General features: G+C 43.4%; 1 protein-coding gene across 1 annotated transcript in view; it reads right to left on the bottom strand.

Moving 5' to 3' along the window:
- Positions 1–6669: 6669 nt before the first annotated feature.
- The window catches only part of LOC104537796 (anthrax toxin receptor 1-like), a 59888-nt gene continuing 46459 nt past the window's right edge, over positions 6670–20098 (bottom strand). The window contains exon 18 of the mRNA XM_010180793.1: positions 6670–6900. Coding sequence (XP_010179095.1) covers positions 6670–6900 — 231 coding nt within the window. The remainder of the gene's footprint in view (positions 6901–20098) is intronic.

Below are 20098 nucleotides of genomic sequence, written 5' to 3'. Positions count from 1 at the left end.
GGGGGACGTCCCTCAATCTGCAGGGAGAGGGGGAACTTTGCTGCAGAAACTGATGAAACTTGATATGAGCGCTAACCTAAAGGGCAAAGCACATTCACAGAGCGAAGATTAGACAACTTCCAGTGTGGGCAACATGCTCTGCCTGTGGTTTCTTAAGGAATGGGAGGATAGGGGGAAAGGGCATTTTTTCAGTTCCTGGCTCAGATTGCTGAAGCCAGTAAAATTACTGCTGCTGACTTCCATGCAGCCAAATAGGGCTTGCTGCTGTATGTTCACATGTAAATGCCACTCCTGAGACTGAAGTGTGTTTGATGAGAGTTGCTAAATCAGCATTAGAGGCTATTTATAGACAAGTCCGTAACCAAAGTCCTGGATCTGCACATTCCCAGTCTCTGGGGAAGTTCAGGTCAAATCTGATTTTTGTTGTCTCAGGCATGCATAAACCTAACCAACCACAGCTGCAGCCAGTGTCGGGTTTTTGTTAATGTGGAACAAAAATGCCCAGAGACTTGGCTTTAGGACGGCTTTTGTTTATCTGATCTCTTTCGAGAGCCCAAGCATGCCTTTCACGTAAGAAGCAGATGGAGAAACAAAAAAGACCGAAGGCCACAAACCCATTCTGGCTGAGTATTGTCTCAGCAGAGAGACAATTGGGGAGCAGAGTGAGAACAAGCAGGGCTCTTTGTCAGAACCCCTGACTCTGCGAGGGAGGAGCATAGCTCCGGGCAAAGGAGTTTGGCTCCCATTTGCAACACAGCCAGTTGGAGCTGCCAGAGGGAGGGAGGTGCTTGGCTCAGCCACCACGCAGCTCCCACCTGCTTTGCCACGATGACATAACGCGGCTACCATACCCCCAAAGATCAGTGCCCACCGTTTTTGCAGATGAGGCTCACATGGGCTCAGGGAGCTGTGTGTGTGCAAGGACCAGCTTCCTTTCCCAGTGCAGGCAGGGCTGCAAAGCTGCCATGCTGGGCAGACTGAGTGCATAGCACAGCTCAGCAGCTTTGCAGCAGCCTTGATTACCCATAATTGGTGCCTGCTGGGGTTGGAGATGTTTGTGGCCTACCTCTCTTGACCTTCTTCCCTGTCTTATGTTTCCACCAGCCCCCCTTCTCTGCTCTTCAATGGGGCTCAAAGAGATGCAGAGGAAGCATTAACAGAAGGGAGGGAAGAAAAAACTAGTTTGAGACAGAAAGAGAGAAGGGGTCTTATGACCCAGGCCTGCGTCCTTCAGGCAAGACCAATAAAAATCAGTAGCTGTGTTTGAAACCTGGTGACTCCTGTGTTTTCATAGGTGCAGGATTTACCATAGAATTTCTCTGTGCTAAAGTCTTGAACTCTAGCATCTTATCTTGCATGGCTTTTATTTTGCTGTTTCTGTATGTTGGATGACTTGTCTTTGAGACAGCAACAATAAGTTCAGATCCTACCCTACGTGTCAGTCAATATTTGAGCATTGACTCAACTGGAATTTACTCAGCATTTCCACCATGTTGTCTGAGATCTAAAAAGGTTTCCAACAAACAATGGCTTACTTTTGAATTAGGCAAAGACTGACATTCTCAGGCTAGAAACAGGAAACTGAGGCACAGCGCATACCCTTGCCTCTCCTCAAGTAATGCATCAGTAGCAACTTGGGGACAGGCATTCTGACAGCCCAGCTCAACCCCATGTTCTCCTCCTCACCATTAGATGGCTGAGCAGATTAGAAACCAAGTACGGACAAGTTTATCCCCTCTTAAAATGACCCTGCAATGAAATTCTCTGTAGTGTTTAACCAGTAAGCACTTTTATTGTTGATTTTGAATCCATTAAGGCTACATTATGTTGGATTATAAGACTTTGGCTACATCTCCCACATTTGCATGCAGGCATTACATTTGCAAGGTTTTCTCAGAAAAATGGAGCAGGCACATAAAATGCATAAAGGTTATATGATCATAACGTGGAAGCAGCATGTCAGTTACAGAAATTTGTACCACATGTACCAGTAACAAATCCATACCCCCATGTAAAACGTCTTTTTCCCACAAACTGCTTCCTCTGTCCCTCATCTCCATGCCCCGGCTGTCTTATCAGCCCACATCCCCACTGTTTCTGAAAACACACATCTTTTCCTAAAATAAGTTTAGTACAGTACATTGTTTCCCTTAAAAACTAAAACATTTCTCCTTCACTACCCCCTCCCCCCCAAATGAAAAGTCTATCATAATCTACACATCTGTTTAAGCACTGTTATATGTTAGGAATCTCTAATGCATTATTCAAAAATATCAGATCAGTAACAAACTTCTAAACAAACGAGGATGACCCAAAAATTCCCCTTCCCCAAAAACTACAGAGAACTGAAAATGCTATACTGCATTATCACACTTGCATGCATGTATCCTGAGCCACCTGTATTTATTCACCTTAAGCCCCTTTTAATAAATAACTGTCCAGCAGTAACATCCAGAAGTGTGCTGTCTCCTCCAAATTAAACTCTATATTTACAGAAGTAGGGCTGTTTTCTCAGTGAAATGTATTTTTTTTTAAAAACAAAACAAAACAAAACAACGTAACAGCAATAAAAACCAGCAAACAATTAAAGAGAAAAAGCATATTACTGATCATGTTGTCTAAAGACCAACAGAAGTAAAAAGCATTAGGAGCACCAGGTGCACATGCATTTGAACTGGTACAGTTCATGAAATACTGTCATTCATTGTTATGCTCGCTCATTCAGATGAGGAGCTGATTCTTTTCCTTTCTTCCCCCCCCCCCTTTTTACATTTAGGACCGTCTGCTCTGCATGCTACTCCCACAGATGGCAATACATTCACTAAGGTTGAAAGATGGCCATAAATACACTTTGATCAATGTGGTTCTGCATCAGCTTTAAATACCTGGGGTTTCCCTTCCTGCTGCTTTGCACCTTGTGCCATTTCACATCTGTGCTAAGTGTGAGCTAAAGGTTCCCCGAATCTATATTTTTCTCTCAGATTTGGGGAAGCATTAGATACTCACCTTTCAAATGATCCTATATGCTGGAAAATACAGGGGAATCATCCCACATGAGAACATTTCTTAGCAGTGTAACCACTGTAATTGCAACTGATATGTGACTACACCAAAACAAACATTGAAATATCAAGCCAGTTAGAGGGATTTTGTCCCTTCATTTATTTTGAGCCAGCTCTCAGCTGATAGACACCAGCATTACTGCCTTGATTTCAGTTGGCCTATTTTGATTTACACCAGGTAAGGCTTGAGCTCAGCAGACGGTAAAATAGCAATCAGTTTCTCCTACTGCATCATTATAGTGCCTGAGATCACTGCAATTGGGTACATTTCTACACAACCAAAAGGCATTTCTGTAGCCAGTGCTGCTACCTTTGCAAAGGCAACTCAGTTGCTATCAACTTCAGGCTCACCTTCTCTTCTTCCTGCTTTACTGGCAAACTAAACCTGCACTACTCCTATCACAGAAGCTGCAGCCAGAACTTGAGTTACACATCAAATACTTGATTCTATATAGTGAAAATGCTGGAAACTGCATTTATGCTGAATCTAATTTTCAAATTCATGGTGCTTCCTGCTTTATCATATATGGATCTGATCACCTGGAAGCCCAAACCACTCCTACCCTTGCTGCGTTTGCAAGTTATACAGAAATTGATAGTATCTGTTATCTCCACAAAACTGGCTATTCCAGCAAAGAATATTCCCCTCAGCTGCAAAAAGCAGGCATGTTGGATGTGTGACTGTGAGAAGCCTAAGCCAACACCTCTGTTCTCACTAGAAGTGAGTCAAATTCTACCAACATTAACATCAATGCAAATCTGCAGCAACAATACTGACCCCTCTCAAGAGCTGTACAGGTGCAATACAACACAAAATCTGGCTCCTAGGCTTTTTCATTAGCTAAAGTTTACTCCTGGCCCATCAGTTCAACTCCATTAACACATAGTAATTCCGTAAGCAAGTTTTCCCATTTATTATTATGTCATTTGTGAGCTCCACCATTGTTTCAATCTCATAACTGCCTACTGATAAGAGGCTCAACATCTACAGAGCAGTGGTCTGCCCCACTCCAAGCAGCTAAACCTCAAATGCCATGTTTTGTTCTGACAGGGAAACTGGTTTTACTTTCCCATTTCAATTCCTGGTTAGCATTATTTTGGCTAGTTATTCATAGCTAACATGAGAGGCTGTTTGGCTGAACTTTACATACATATTACCACTGGTTTTAGACCCAGCAAGTTTATTTCCACAGGCTTCCATATGACCAAAACAATGTCAGCCAATGATCTCTGCTTGTAAAGCACCTTCCCCCACATCCAGGTCCCTACCCCATCACTGCAGTCACCTTTCACTGGTGTCAAAAGTGGGGCTTCACCAGAACTGCAGTGGAAAACTGGACATGTTTCTGTTTCACCTTTCAACTGAAAGAAATGGAGACAAGTGATGACTCTGTGTTGCACTGGTTGCAAAAGGCCTTTCTATTCATAGGAGTGCTACTCTCTGAGCAACTTTTATAAAGGAAGAGAAACCAAACAAAAACCTCCAGAGTTCCCACACACAAACAGACACACTCACACACATATACACACACTTCTCTCTCCTCCAAACAAATCCATTCTTATGAAGCAAATTATGCAGATCCTATACAAGAGACTAAAATGAATGAGGATAGGGTTGAGTGCATCCTAATTCTCCTTTCTGATCACAATGAAGTCACAGGTTAGCAAAGTACTTGGGCATAAGGATGTTCTTTTTGACCTGCAGGACATTTTAATGCACGCAGAAGTGCTTTGCTGGCTCAGGTCTAAGTTAGGAACAGCTCCAAGGCCAGCTGGCACCCACGAGTGTGATTCCACTACCTGCACCAATGTACATGAGGTAAGAGCATAACTCTAGAGAGCAGAGCAGTGCAAGAGGAGAAGGAGGCTCTGTGGTTCTTCTGAGTTTATCTTTGACAGCCTCAGCTGCATACACACGGCATGTCGCAGTGATCAGCATAGACCAATGAGAGCTTGGTGTGGTGTTCTGCAAGTGGAACTTCCACTGGAAATAGTAAGTCTGATTTCTATCTGTACCAGTGCACCTTTATATGCCTGTAACAACTGCACAGAGGCCTTAACTCTGGAGGTACTGCACGATGCAGTTAGTGTTTTATCTTGGACTGACGTGCCAATAACTACTGTGATGTGCTACACACCCACACCTACACATAGATGGAGAGATAGATATATGCTGTGTCATAATGCAACATAAACATTATTTCTACAACTATCCTAATAACACAGCCAGTGCCAAAGCGAACCAGCATAGGGATTTGCAGCCACCCTCTCCCAATAAATATAATAGGTAGAGGTGGAGAAAAAGCAAGCTCAGGTGTTATTTTGATTCACTAGGGAATGATCTGGGCACAACCCACTCAAGTGTTGCTTAGTGAACACTATTCATGGGCTGTCCCGCAGTCCCGCGTCATAAATTCCCACCTCTGTGTAGGTGTTCACATCACTGTCTGGTGACACACAGAATTGAGGTCAGGGGTGAGCAGTCACAAGTTTTGGGAAATCCTCTAGCCAAACATTATACAAAACAGGGATAAAAGCTCGTACACATCATGCCATGCCTCTCAAGCACAGGTAGACTGCAAGGTTACACATTAGTGGGATCTGGGCTGTCTAAAGAAAGAGCTACCCATATAGGAATTAATGTTTGAACCACAAGGGGATCTAGTTCTGCTTGGTAGTAAGGTCAAAAGGAAATGTATCTAATTAAATAGCAATGCAATCAGTCCCTCAATGCTGCTATCAAAATAGCACATGCTGTTTGTATGGTAGAGCATTCATGCTCAAATTGCATGTATATTTGCTCCATTTTTGACCACATTTTCTGTAAATGAAAACTAAACATCTAGTAAAAACATTTTTCTCAAAATTCCTCTGAACTTTGGACAAATCTGAACCCAGGTCTTGTTCAAGGTTTGGATTTCTAGAACCAGTATCTGGCCTTCAGTGGCTATCCCATGCAACCAAGTCTAAACATATGTAGAGATGGCACGTTCAAAACTGATTTTCTCAGAAGAAAGAGATACCTCTCTTCTATGCTAGATTACTGTTGCTAGATTATTGGCACATAGTCCCATTTTACTCCATTCTTAGTATAGCCTCCTTATAAACTTTCATGGAAATTCCACCTGCAGAACCAAAGGCAGAAAGTTATCTTTGCAATTTTTGTTCCATGTAACATCTGGATGCAGTACTGTTGGGGAAAAGAAAGCAAATTCCTCAATGAACTATGTTTAACTAACTTGCAGGTGGCAGCTATCAAAACAACTGATGCACTTGTACCGGGTAAAGTTATTAATGAATGATCTGACGTACCAAGCCAGATGAATGCCATATGTATATAAATGTATACATACAAAAGCTGCTACTGTATCTAGATGATCATTTTGGTTTGTTTCTATACCCCATAGCTCTGAATCTATCCACTGAACGTTTACTCAGCACGTGTGGTATAAATATATATAAAATTGACACTTGACAATTCTTTTTCTTCTTTTTTTTTTTGCTGACCAGCAACAAATTCTGATATCTTTAACTGTAAACCAATACTCAATAAATATGCCGTGTTCAGCAAAGAGACATGTTTGGTCAATCAGGGTTTTGCTGCACTCTAAGCCATAGGCTGTGGGGGTGGACGTGAAGGAGGAGGTCCAGGGGGGGCTCGGGAGGGGGGTGGTCCAGGAGGTGGCTGCCTGGAAGGGGGCTGCAGAGACACAGGAGGAGAAGGATTCCTTGGAGCGTTGTTGAGAGGAACATTGTCGCGCCGCGGCAGCTTCAGCGGTGGGCTGTAAGGGGCAGAGGTTCCATCTGATTTCACACGAGTGAAGTTTATGCATCGTCCCTAGAGGTAAAGAAAAATCCATTATTCATAAAAAAGCAGGTGTTTTAACTATCAGCACCTAGCCAAAGGTACTATAAACAGAGGGGCCAGGCTGCACTTAGAGATCTCCATCCAGTATCATTCACTGGGTCCTGGACATGACATTCAGACCATGCTGTACTGAGGGTCAGCACTAGAAACAAATGCTTTCCTTGCTTTTCAGAGTTCCTACCTACAGAGAATAGCCTAGGACTGGTTTAAACCAAAAGGGACACCAGTGTGACTTTGCTCACATGTGCCCTCTGCTACTAGAGCTACGCAGAACATGCCTAAAGCCACAGCTCCACCAAAGTAATGCCTGCCTTGGTGAGATCTCTGACTAACAAAACTGGGCTTGAAAAAAACCGCATAGCAGAGACAGGATCATACCAGAGGAACAACCTTAGCAAAGACACCATCCGGAGCTCTCCTTTTCACTGTGATGCTAGCCTAGCTGGTGTCCGTGCTTTGAACACTACACTGGGAGAGTAGATCTGTCTTCTGTGTTTCAAATGTAGATATGGTTTCCCTCACAAACACCAACAAGGTGTGGAATTTGAACAAAGGGCTTTCCAGTGAGTGTGTTTCCAGCATGGATTTGGGATGCAGGCAGGCAAGACCTGGTGGGAGAACTGTGGATGGAGATTTTAAAACAGGAGTAGCTTGAGTTTGAAAAAACAGCAAGCACTGGGGACGTTCTGGTCTGCTAGGGGCAAAATGCAAATATGTCAGGGTTTCCTTTAGCCAAAACAAAGCTTTGCATAGGTTCCCATTAACCAAGTTCCATAGAGAAAGAGAGACAGACAGACCCTAAAGACAACCTAGCCTTCCCTGTGAGGAGCAGTCAGAGGCTCCTGGCCACTTCCAAACCTACATGGCAACATCAGTCAGACACCAAGATCTCTGCTGTACTTATTCCTCCCCATGGTCTGTAAGTTTTGTTACAAACTGCACCACTATTTTTGTAGAGACCTCATGAAATCCTGCAGACACAACCTTGTGTGACGAGATGAAGCACTCAGCATCACTGTCTCCGCCTCCTCACCTAGGGAGGTGGGAGGAGATGCTTATGCAAGAACCCAGCTGCCACAAGCTTGGCAGAAGCCTTAGTCTGGAAGTCATATAGGCCTCTCATCATCATCATGTGCAAAGGCTGGAGATAAAAACTGCCTGAAATGTGCTGCCAACAGCCCATTTACAGGAGCTGGGATATGTTTTCCAAATAAGTAAGTGTGGCCTGGAAAGTACCCATCCCATCAGTGATGAAGTCCATTTACCAGCACCTTTTCCTTTGCGCAGCAGGCCTGTTTTGTTCCATGTAGTAATCATCCTAATGAAAATGGCCTCTACAGTTTAGCACAGAGGAAAATGTTACCTGTTTCTCTTTTTCCAAGGCATATGCTATCTGAGGGAAAAGTAAAAAAAACTATTTGGTTTGTTTAGAAAATATCTACCCCAGAAGGCTTCTTCCCTCCATTGTTTTGAAAGACCACAGAGCTGCAGATGTTTAGGCTGTATACTGGAATCAACAAACCAAATTCAGCTCCAGGTTACGCCAACATCCTCCAAGCAAAATTCTGGAGAAGGACACCAGATTTAGAAAAGCTTTTCTCAGAGTTAAGCAGCTGTAGATCATGATCACAGCTACCAATAGCTGTGATAACAAGGGAATACAAGAACCCACACCAGCGACAGATAGCTGCTAGCTCAGTACTGCCTGGCATGAGGAAACTATGAAGGTGTTAAGAGAATAGGCTGAGTTCCTGCAGCAACCCCACAAATCACACATTCCCCTGGAACCCAGGTAAAAGACATCAGAGCTGAAACCCAACTATCTATTTTGTTGAGTGACTCCCAATACCTGCACCTTCATTCATGAAAACTATTCCTTTAAAAATAAGGGAATAACTTCAGTCTATGGCTTCTCTGAAGAAAGCCAAGCAGAGTATTAAGAGAAGTTACTGTAAGCTCCAGAGAACTCAGAAAATGATTCAACAAATGTAGTAATGCCCAAAGGGTACCACCCTGCCACTTACTTGGATTGGACATCTCAGGGCTTCAAGAGCTCAGCTGCAGCCAAAAGCTGTTTGAATGGGTGTGTCGTTGCCTGTACATGAGACATACTACGTAGTTCTCAGCCCCGGCTTTCACCATCACAAATTCACCACTACATTTAAACAACAGCCTCAATAAGTAGGACAATATCCCCTTTTTAAAAAAGCAGGCTTGTTATAACAGGCTTTGGCTATGAACCAAGTTTAAGGCAATACTGTTCTAGGGTCAGAGCCTCTGCAGGGAGATATCAAAGGGCAAAAGCCAAGGTCTTGGTTACTTCTGCCACAAAGATAAACCATTGGATCAGAAAAACCCTAAGTCAGTTCTCTCCATCAGAGAACTCAAGTCCTCACCAGCACTGCAGTGAGCAGCCATCCTTGTCAGCTTGCAACTGCCATTTGCATTCTGCTGGGCTTTATTGTATTCAGAGCACACTTGGAAATTCAGCAATATTTATTGCTATGTGGTGAACACACAGATATGTATGATAGCTGTACAGCAAATACATTTAAGAAAACTCCACCTTGATAAAATTATGAATTTATGACAGCTAAATAATCACTCAGGAAAAAAAAAAGTCAGAGGTGTTGAGATGCAACATATGCGGAGGGAAAAAATGAAGAACAATCTCCCTCATATTAAATGCAAAGCTGCAAACACAATACCAGTGCTTTTGCATACAAGCCTTTCCTGCTTCTCTGTTATGTCTCTCTCCCAAACATCAATTCCAAATATATTCATGGTCTATAATCAAAGGGGATCCCATAAATCTGTTTGCATTACTTTCACTTCAGTTAAAGTGATAGGCGACGTCAAACTGCTGCCAGTTTCTGCCACACTCACTGATTTGTCAGACAGATGGGTAATTTAAAGGCCATGCGCCGCATTGTGTTATGAAAAAATACGGTTGCGTTGGGAGAGTCTGACAGATAGAGGCTTGGATGATCGATGTATGTATTGTGACACTTCCTCACAAAAGATTATTGGTGTTAGCCTACAATCTCATGTATCAAAGACTTCTGGTGAATACTGAAGCAAATCCTCCTGAGCAGTTCAAGCAGCCATTGATAAAATGAAGCTGAACTCTTAGCCGGTGTTAGGATTAACAGACAAAAGGGAAAGGAAGGAACAAATGATAATATATCGTAAGTCATAGCTTAGACTTATCAAGTGTAGTACATCAAAGGATTTATAGGTTGAAGTGTTAAGCCCTCCACTCATCACATTTCCCTAAAAACACAGCACCACAGCTATTCTACCAAATATGTATATCCCTCTGGGGTTAGTTAATAGAAGAAAAAATCATTGTGTTTCTCAAATAAACATTCTAAACACAGGATTCTTAATAGCCTGTGCTTGAAAGGATGAAGTAGTTTCCTCACCAAAGGCATATAAAGGCTTTTACACCCCAGAGAAGATGGACAGAAACTAGGTACCCTGCACACTCACCTGTGCTCTCTCTGCACAGGGCATTAACAGGGATTAAAAGCCACCACCATCTGAGTAATGGTAACAGTATTTTTTTCCCTAAAGCATGATATACACTAAGTGTTTAGGGTGTTAAGAGTTGCAAGGTCCAGTAATACCATGATGATCTCAGGCACAACAGCTGTCCGTAGCTGCTTTATTGTTTTCTAGGAAGCAGATGATCTGTGTAAAGCCAGTTCTGTCTGGTTTCAGCCCCGCTCCCAGTACAGCATCCCTCAGATGGTGCGACCCACACTGCGTACTGTCATTCAGGCACCAACTGAAGGTCAGCAATGTGCCATATGGAGTTACGCCCTTACTTCAGCTCACATCTGCACAGTCTTCCTAATGCACAATTATTTTGCCTCCCCATATGTCCATCCACTTGTTAGGCTCTTGTTATGCTGCTTGCCAAATTGGCTTTTCAAAGAGTACAAATACTGAAGCTGTGGGATCTGCCCTTGTCCCGACTCCAGCTTTTATCCCAGTGTAACAATCACATGTGCAATTCAGGCACTTTGTGCTTCTAGGCAATGCCTCCTCGACCACCTAGGATGTGTTTTTGTGTGTGGTTTAAGGGGGGAGGAAGGGAGGAACCTCTTAAAAACCACCACATCTTGTTTCTGGGCTACTTTCATTTCTCAGTAGATCATTCCCCAGCGCTTGTTCCCCTAAAATGTTTAGCTACTACTCAGCAAGTTTTCAATGGAAAGGAACAACTGTTAAAATTACCCAGGCAATTCAAAGACTGCCATGGGCAAGTCTCTTCACCCATGATCCTAAGAGCACTTTGGCAAAAAGAATTTTCAAAAACCTGCCCCATCTGCTAGTAGCCATCCCTTTTTTCTGTTCATTTTAACGCACGCATTGGTGTTTATTTAACAAAAAATCAAATCCAGTTTCATCTCTGTGCATGCCAGAGTGTTTGCATCCACAGAAGTATGTCTGTTTCTTATTTTTAGCTGCATTAATTGACCTAATAAAAGATATCCTTCCTGTTACAAATTTTGCTTGTTTTCATTCACTCTTGGTTTTGCTTATGGAGTCTCAGTGCTGCAATTCTGACTAGCAGAGACAGGTCTCTGACTGAGGAAGAGTTGGCTGCACTTAAATGTTTACTGAAATTTCTTGGTCTTCGACTTCGTAAGAATATGATACTTGCCTTTACATTTAAGAATGGATTAAAATAAAATCATCCCTTTAAAGTTTGAGCATAGCAATCTAAAACACTGGATCACTAAAAGAAATAAATAAATAAATTGGCTCCCAGTCAAAAATATTACACTTAGGATGCTGAAACCCAAAATGAACATAGAATCACAGAATCGCAGAATCGCTCGGTTGGAAAAGCCCTCTGAGATCATCATGTCCAACCGCTCCTGTCTACCCCCTAAACCATATCCTTAAGTTCCTCATCTACCCGCTCTTTAAATACATCCAGGGATGGTGACTCCACCACCTCCCTGGGCAGCCTGTTCCAGCTTCTGACGACCCTCTCAGTAAAGAACTTCCTCCTTATCTGTAACCTGAACATAAATTCTTTGGGCTCAAATAAGTAGTCACCTTTGTCCCCAATTTTGTTTAAGGATGTTACTGGGATGACTCTGCCAGCTTGCAATGGATGTGGTTCACTTGTAATGGCCACGTAGCTTCCCTTCCTAAATACCTACTGATAGTTCAGTGTAAAAGTAGAGCTCTAAAATTCAAAAGAACAGATACAAGTTTTTATGCTACCTACAAAACTACAAGAGCAAGCATCTACAAAAGGTCAGAATCACTTTAGCTAAGAGAAGATTTTGATCCACACATCCAGAAACCAATGGGATATATACCTTTAAGATCAGTGACTCTTGCAAAAGCAAAAAAATCTTGGAAAAATTGGAGAAAAAAAAGTGTTCTAGGAGAAACACCTACACCGAGTATCCTAAAACAGCAACAGTATTGGAAACTTGCTCAGCAAAGGTATTTATGAATGAGGTAGGTTGTGGATACAGTGATCTTATAGAGAGCTGAACTGAGGTAGTACAGAGTTCCCACTATTTGAGTTCCCTGGGCAAGTGTCAGGATTAGCAGCTGGCTCCTCAGGAGCCAGGATCTATGTGCATCAGCTTTTGCCAAAAGCTTCCTCACACTGCACTGCTTCATGCTGACTGTGCACTGAACATGTCATGGCTCATTAAAACCTTCACGGATTTCCTGGAATTGCACTGATTACCCTGCAGCATACAGGCTAGAAATAAGTGAGCTGCTGAAACTGTTCTTCACGTAAAACCTAAGCTTGCCTGGTTTTCAAGTGTATTCAAGTAACTTTTATATTTGAGACTGAGATACCATTTTCATGTTGAAAAATAAAGTATTGGAAATGTCAGAGATTCCCATATCACCAGTTTGGTAGCTGATCATGCTTTCAGGTCAATAAATACGTAATTTATAATTAACTTCAAATTATATTAACAATTAAATTTTAATCATAGCCATTAATTATACTTTGGTCATTGCATTAATCATTAGCAATTAATTTATTAACTTGTAATTAATTTTTATATGAAGCCATTTTCAGTTATTAGGTCTCAAATAAAAACATTAAATATCATCAACATAAATAATTGTTTACATGAGAACCTGACTTTAAATATCTTTGAGTTTAATAAGCCCTCTCTTGTCAATAACAATTTTCTGGGGATCTCTTTGGCAGCTCAGCATTGGTGCCTAAAATTATGGTAACCCCAAACTATGAAGAGATACGAGAAAATGGGGTTGACTGAAGAGAGGACAAAGTATGGTCCAATAAAGTGGCAGTGTGGAACAATGAGAATTTATTTATTATCTTCTTCAGGGCTGCTTTTAAAAATGAAAATCAGTTCAGCTCTTTCTTTACCCCATATATTATTTGGTCTTTTTATAAGTAAACTCACATCACTTCTGCTCCCTCCTCCTGTGACGGAGTTATTGGAGGGGAAGGAAATCACTGCACTGAGGATTGTGAATCACTCATACTGTAACAGTGAGGTCCCTGTTGTGGCCTTAGGTACATCACAAAGTCAAATTGAAAATTACAAAATGATGAATGCAAATGCACAAGGATGATCCAAGCAGGAGCAGCACAGCGTGAGCGAGGTGGTGCTGCCAAGAAGTGTAACCTACTGGGTTCGCTTCACACTGCAAAAGCAATTAGACTGAGCTTTAAAATGTGGGAGGTAACACAGCTTTAAGCAGGACCCATGTCCTGACCCAGGAAGGAATAGGATATTTAAAAGCAGCTGAGTCACATGCAGGTCCTTCACACAGTCCACAAAGACCCTTATAAGCAAATTTTCTCTTACTTTTTAGCAACCAAACTAAACCACCCACAAGCCCCAGTCACTGGCTTACTGGCAGCACCAGGGAGACACAGCACAGAAAGCCAGTCTCTGCTTCACAAACCCTGGTGCCTGTGTGACAAATAAGAAGAGGGCTGCATACAGGCTGGAAGCAGAGCACATGGTGACAGTGAAACACAGCTGAGCAATGCCTTGGGCTACCGACACATTCAGAGTAAGACCCGTTGGCTTAGCCAAGACATGGCCCACATCATTGCCTGGAAAGCCCAGGCAAGAGCCAAGATGCCTGAGCCCCTCTCACAAAGGCCAAGGGGGACCAGTTTTGCTCTGTAAAGGGGCCGAGAGAAGAAATTATTCAGAAGTTCAGTATGCCCTCAGACATCCTGGCTATAAGAGCCACATAACTGAGAAAGTAGGATTTATGGGGTGGGGAAGGGAGGAAAGAGATCCAAGGGATCCCCCAGGGGTCAAGGGGGGTTGCCAGGGCAAACTCACAAACAGGCCCATGGCATGCACCACACGTAACAGTGGCAATAAAAGCCACCTTTTGGTTCACTTCCTGGCCAAGGGAAAGTCAACAACAACCAAAAGCCTTCATTTTTCAGGTAGAAGAAATATGTCAAAGTAAGTTTCACTTGGCCCTGAAAATTTTATGTTTTTCAATTCAAAACAACTTTTTTTTGAATTTCAGGTGGAAAAGTTGTTTCAAAACAATAATTGAAAAGATAAAGACTTTTTCAAAGGTATTTTTTCCACTTCAGCTAATTCCACTAGCATGCAAAAATGTGTACAGACCATCTAAAATAGCAGGTTTTAGCCAAAACAATAAGTCATCTGGAAAATGGTGTCCAGAACTACCAGAGAATTACAATACAGATAGGAACCATTTTGCAGTATCCCAGTCTACTGTAGCTTCTTTAATCAGAATGCTGAGAGTTGAATACAATCAAGTATTGACAGGTTCCCAGAACATGCACATCTGCAGACACTGCTCCCCATTTCACAGTCCCAGCTGTGCATGACACTGCTCGAAACCAGGGATGGGTCCTCTGGGAGCAGTCTATTCAATTAGTTGGAAGACCAGTGCAGGAATACACTGAAGAGAAGTCAGTTACTTCCAACTTAACCCTGGAGAAGCCAGCCAATACTAAGGAATCTGAAGGAGGAATAGCTCAGCCCAGGAAACTGGCTACGACCAGATCTTTGACCATGGGCTGCTTTACAAGATACCAAGCCTGCTGGCAACAGACAGGAAATGCCTGTCTCCAAGGGGGAAAAGGTTCCCAAGGCAGGAGCTAGAAGAGCTCGTTGAAAGGTCTTTAAATTAGACTTGAAGGGGGTTGAGGATAAAACTGGGCTGGCTAACAAGGAGTCTGGGAGCAGCATGCTGGTACCTGTGGGACAGTATGGTAGTAAGGTCGTACAGTTGACCGTCTCAGTAAAGGTGGAGGGATGGTGATCCATGTGGCAGCATAGACACAAGAGTTGATAGGCTGACAACTATGGAAGCATCTGAGCATGGTCTTGGTGGGAATTAGGACTCCTCCCTCCAAAAAGGCAGCAGGATCATTAGCACAGCTGAAGTGCATCTATACCAATGCACACAGTACGGGCAACAAACAGGCCACTGTGTAGCAAGAGAACTATGATATAGTTGCCATCATGGAAACATGGTGGGACTACTCACATGACTGGAGTGCTGCAATTGATGGCTACCAACTTTTCAGAAGGCATAGGCGAGGAAGAAGAGGCAGTGGCGTGGCCCTCTATATCGGGGGGAGATATGAACGTCTAACACTTAATAAAGATGATGATAAGGTTGAATGTGTATGGTATGGGTGAGAAACAAGGGGAAGGCCAACAAGGCAGATATCGTGGTGGGAGTTTGTTACAGATCATTCAATCAGGAAGATGAGGCTGATTAGATACTCCATAAAGAGCTGGGAGAGATTTCACAATCACTACTTCTTGTTCTTGTGGGGGATTTCAACTTCCGAGATGTGTGCTGGGAATACAATACAGCAGAAAGGAAGCAGTCCCAGAGGTTCTTGGGGCGTATGGAAAATAATTTCCTGATACAGCTGGTGAAGGAGCCAACTAGAGAGCGTGCCTTCCTGGACCTACTGCTTGTTAACAGAGAAAGACTTGTAGGAGATGTAATGGTTGGAGGCCATCATGAGCATAGTGATTATGAAATACTAGATTTTTTGATTCTCAGAGAATCAGAGGGGTGTAGCAGAACCACCACCTTGGACTTCTGTAGGGCAGACTTTAGCCTGTTCAGGAGACTGATCGGCAGAGTCCCCTGGGAGGCTGTCCTGAAGGGCAAAGGAGTCCAGGAAGGCTGAGCACTGTTCAAGAAGGAAGTCTTAAAGGCAAAGGAACAGGCCATCCCCATGTCCCAAAAGATGGGATGGCAAGGTGGAAGATAGTTGTGGCTAAATGGAGAGCTTTGGCCAGAACTCAAGAACAAAAGGAGAGTTTATGGCTTTTGGAAAAAGGAGCAGGCCACTTGGACTACAAAGGCACAGTGAAGCTATGCAGGGAGAAAATTAGAAGCCCAACTAGAACTCAATCTGGCTATGGTCATAAAAACCAATAAAAAATGTTTTTATAAATACATTAACAACAGAGGACTAAGGAGAATCTTCTTTTATTGGATGCTGGGGGAAAGACAGTGACTAAGGATGAGGAAAAGGCTGAGGTACTTAATGCCTTCTTTGCCTCAGTCTTTAATAGCAGAAATAGTTTTTTGCTAGATACCCAGCCCCTTGAGCTGGAAGACAGGGATGGGGAACAGAATAAGAGAGAATTTGAGACTGCATCTGGAATATTGCGTTCAGTTCTGGGCCCCTCAGTTCAAGAAGGACAGGGAACTGCTGGAGAGAGTCCAGCGTAGGGCTACAAAGATGATCAAGGGAGTGGAGCATCTCCCTTATGAGGAGCGGCTGAGGGAGCTGGGTCTCTTTAGTTTGCAGAAGAGGAGACTGAGGGGAGACCTCATTCACGTTTATAAATATTTAAAGGGTGAGTGTCACGAGGATGGAGCCAGGCTCTTCTCGGTGACAAACAATGATAAGACAAGGGGTAACGGACACAAACTGGAACACAGGAGGTTCCACTGAAATTGGAGAAGAAACTTCTTCTCAGTGAGGGTGACAGAGCATGGCCCAGGCTGCCCAGAGAGGTTGTGGAGTCTCCTTCTCTGCAGACATTCAAACCCCGCCTGGACACCTTCCTGTGTAACCTCATCTGGGTGTTCCTGCTCCAGCAGGGGGATTGGACTGGATGAGCTTTTGAGGTCCCTTCCAATCCCTAACGTTCTGGGATTCTGTGATTCTGTGTAATAGGACCACCATAATCCAAGAGTAAATGGCTAGTGACCTGCTGCACCACCTAGACATACATAAGTCTATGAGGCCTGGTCGGTTACACCTGAGAGTGTTGAAGGAGTTGGCAGATGGGCTCACCAAGCCAGTCTTCATAATTTATCAGCAGTCATGGCTAACCAGGGTGGTCCTAGTGAACTGGAGATTGGCAAATGTAATGCCCATCTAAAAGAAGGGACAAAAGGAGGATCCAGGAAGATGCAGACCTGTCAGTCTGACTTCAGTGCTAGGGAAGGTCATGGAACAAGTCATCTTAAGTGCCATTACAGACCATTTACAGGACAACCAGATGATTAGGCACAGTTAACATGGTTTCATGAAGGGCAGGTCCTGCTTAACAAACCTGATCTCCTTCTATGACAAGGTGACCTGCTTGGTGCATGAAAGAAAGGCTGTGGATGTTGTTTACCTGGACTTCAGTAAAGCCTTCAATACTGTTTCCCACAGCATTCTCATGAACAAACTGCTTGCCCAAGGCTTGGACAGGCATACACTCTGTTAGATCAAACACTGGCTGGATGGCCAGGCCCAGAGGGTGGTGGCGAATGGCGCTAAATCCACTTGGCACCTGGTCACAAGTGGTGTTCCCCAAGGCTCAGTGTTGGGGCCACTCCTGTTTAATATCTTTATCAGTGATCTGGATGAAGGGATTGAGTGCACCCTCAGTAAGCTTGCAGATAACACCAAGTTAGGTGGGAGTGTTGATCTGCTTGAAGGTAGGAAGCCTCTTCAGAAGGATCTGGATAGGCTGGATTGATGGGCTGAGGCAAATCACGAGCTTCCATAAGGCCATGTGCCAAGTCCTGCACTTGGGTCACAACAACCTCATGCAACACTGCAGGCTTAGGGAAGAGTGGCTGGAAAGCTGCCTGGCAGAAAAGGACCATGAACATGAGCCAGCAATGTGCCCAGGTGGCCAAGAAGGGCAATGGCATCCTGGCCTGCATCAGGAATAGTGTGGCCAGCAGGACAAGAGAAGTGATTGTCCCGCTGTACTCAGCACTGGTGAGACCACACCTTGAGTACTGTCTTTGGGACACTGCAGTATAAGAAAGACATTGAGATGCTGGAGAGGGTACAAAGAAGGGAAAAGCTGGTGAAGGGTCTTGAGAATAAGTCCTATGAGGAACAAACTCTCACATGCCCAATACCACTTTTCCAGCTTTGTCACACAAGGAAAGTGACACAGAGAATCCATCCCAGCATTGAAGATAGGGCTATTCAAACAATTTGTATCATGGTCCATTCAGTAGGGAGCTACATGTTGTTTCCAGGCCTGCCTTAGCAGGAAAACACAGCAATAGGCTACAAACAACTCTTGAAAGAATGGCCAGTGTCACAAGATTGGAATGCACAAAACATCACATGTCTTGGACCTTGCTGAGGTTGTGGCTGAAGTAACACACAGTGCAGATCCATAACAAAGCCTGTTGATTCTGAGTCCTAAAAAAGCTGAAGTGGCAAAGGAAACTGAAAAGGATAACACTAGGCATAATCAAAGTTAAGGTCTATCGGACATACTTTCTATTCAGTACTGATCTCAAAGTACAGTCACATCAGACCAAATCCCACTCAAACTTGAGAGAAATATCATAATCTAAACCTGCACTCACAATGCATGATTTACTGCCTTCCTCTTTTCTGACAGATTTTATGGAGGAGGCTCCCAGAGTGAAGGAAGTAAGGAGAGCCACTGTCAGGTCATGTCATCCACCCAAGGTTATGCAGCAGCTTCAGGGGAAAAAGAAAAAGGTATTTACAAGTTCAGGACTCATGACTCACATCCCTTGTTTTAACCACAGCACCACACATTTCCACACTTGAATGCTGACCAGACTAGAATGAGGTTCAAGAAAAAAAACAACAGTGGTTCGTTTGCAAGAGATTTTTCTTTTTCCTTTGGCATTTTCAGGAAAAAGAAGATTGCACTTGCCCATCACCTAGAATGGGAAGGGCTTTGGAGCATAGCAACAAGAGCAACAAACATTTGCTGGGTGCAACAGGCTCAGCCTTGAGGTATTGGCGGCTTGATGGGAGGAGCAAATTAGGCCACAAAGAACCATAACTGGTCTTGCTCAATCTGTAATTAAGTGTCATCATGCTTTCCAGAGTGAATTGTTTGATTGTCTCTTCAGGAGCAAGCTGTGATTATGGTATGCACAGAGGAAGAGCACAATACTCCTTATCCACCTAGGGTATAGGATAATGCTGGAGACTCTCAGAGAGATTTCTGGTGAAAATGGTTATTATTTTTCCTTGCCTCAGCCAAAAACGTAAGATCCTGGCCCACTACAGACAAGCTGCCTCTTAGTTTAGAGCCTGGAAACAAATACAAGTATCCCCAACCCATCTTGGGGTAACTGGCCCCTAAATGGTTCTGTTGCTTCCTACAGCAAGTAGATGATAAACCCACAGTTCTCAGGTTCATCTGTGCTTATCTCACAAGGATTTTTCTTCTCTTGGAATGAGACTCGTACAGTTCACTATCAGTGCTGCCCTATTTACAAAGCAAAGAAAACCACTTATTTCCCAAAAGCTCCTATGTTAAGTTGGATAGAAGAGCTCCTTGGGACAAAACCACCTTATTTCTAGGAATGAAGAAAGCAGGGAAGCAACTCAAGTACTAGAGTCCTGACATGGAGCTCTCCTTCCCATTTCAAGTACGCTACAGAAACCTAACAATCTATGCAAATACATCCCTGCATAGGGAAAATTTCCCCTATGCAGCTTGACCAGTCTATCAAGTATCGGCTCTGCATTTTGAAGTTACTCTTCCACGAGCACCTCATTGCCACCTCTCTTGTACAAACTCTGTTATGCACCCTGACCTCAACTTAGCAGAGATAGTGTCCTCTAGCAGCAGAAAAGAATAGGTACACTTCCTTTCATTTTTCAAAGCTCTGCTCCACTCGGAGTGCCTCATCCATAGCACTGCAAGAAGGGACATTG

This window comes from Mesitornis unicolor, unplaced genomic scaffold (genome assembly GCF_000695765.1).
Source record: "Mesitornis unicolor isolate BGI_N332 unplaced genomic scaffold, ASM69576v1 scaffold543, whole genome shotgun sequence".
Taxonomy (NCBI): Eukaryota; Metazoa; Chordata; class Aves; order Mesitornithiformes; family Mesitornithidae; genus Mesitornis; species Mesitornis unicolor.
Note: the sequence above shows the minus strand (reverse complement) of the source record. Positions and strands in the feature narration are given on the sequence as shown.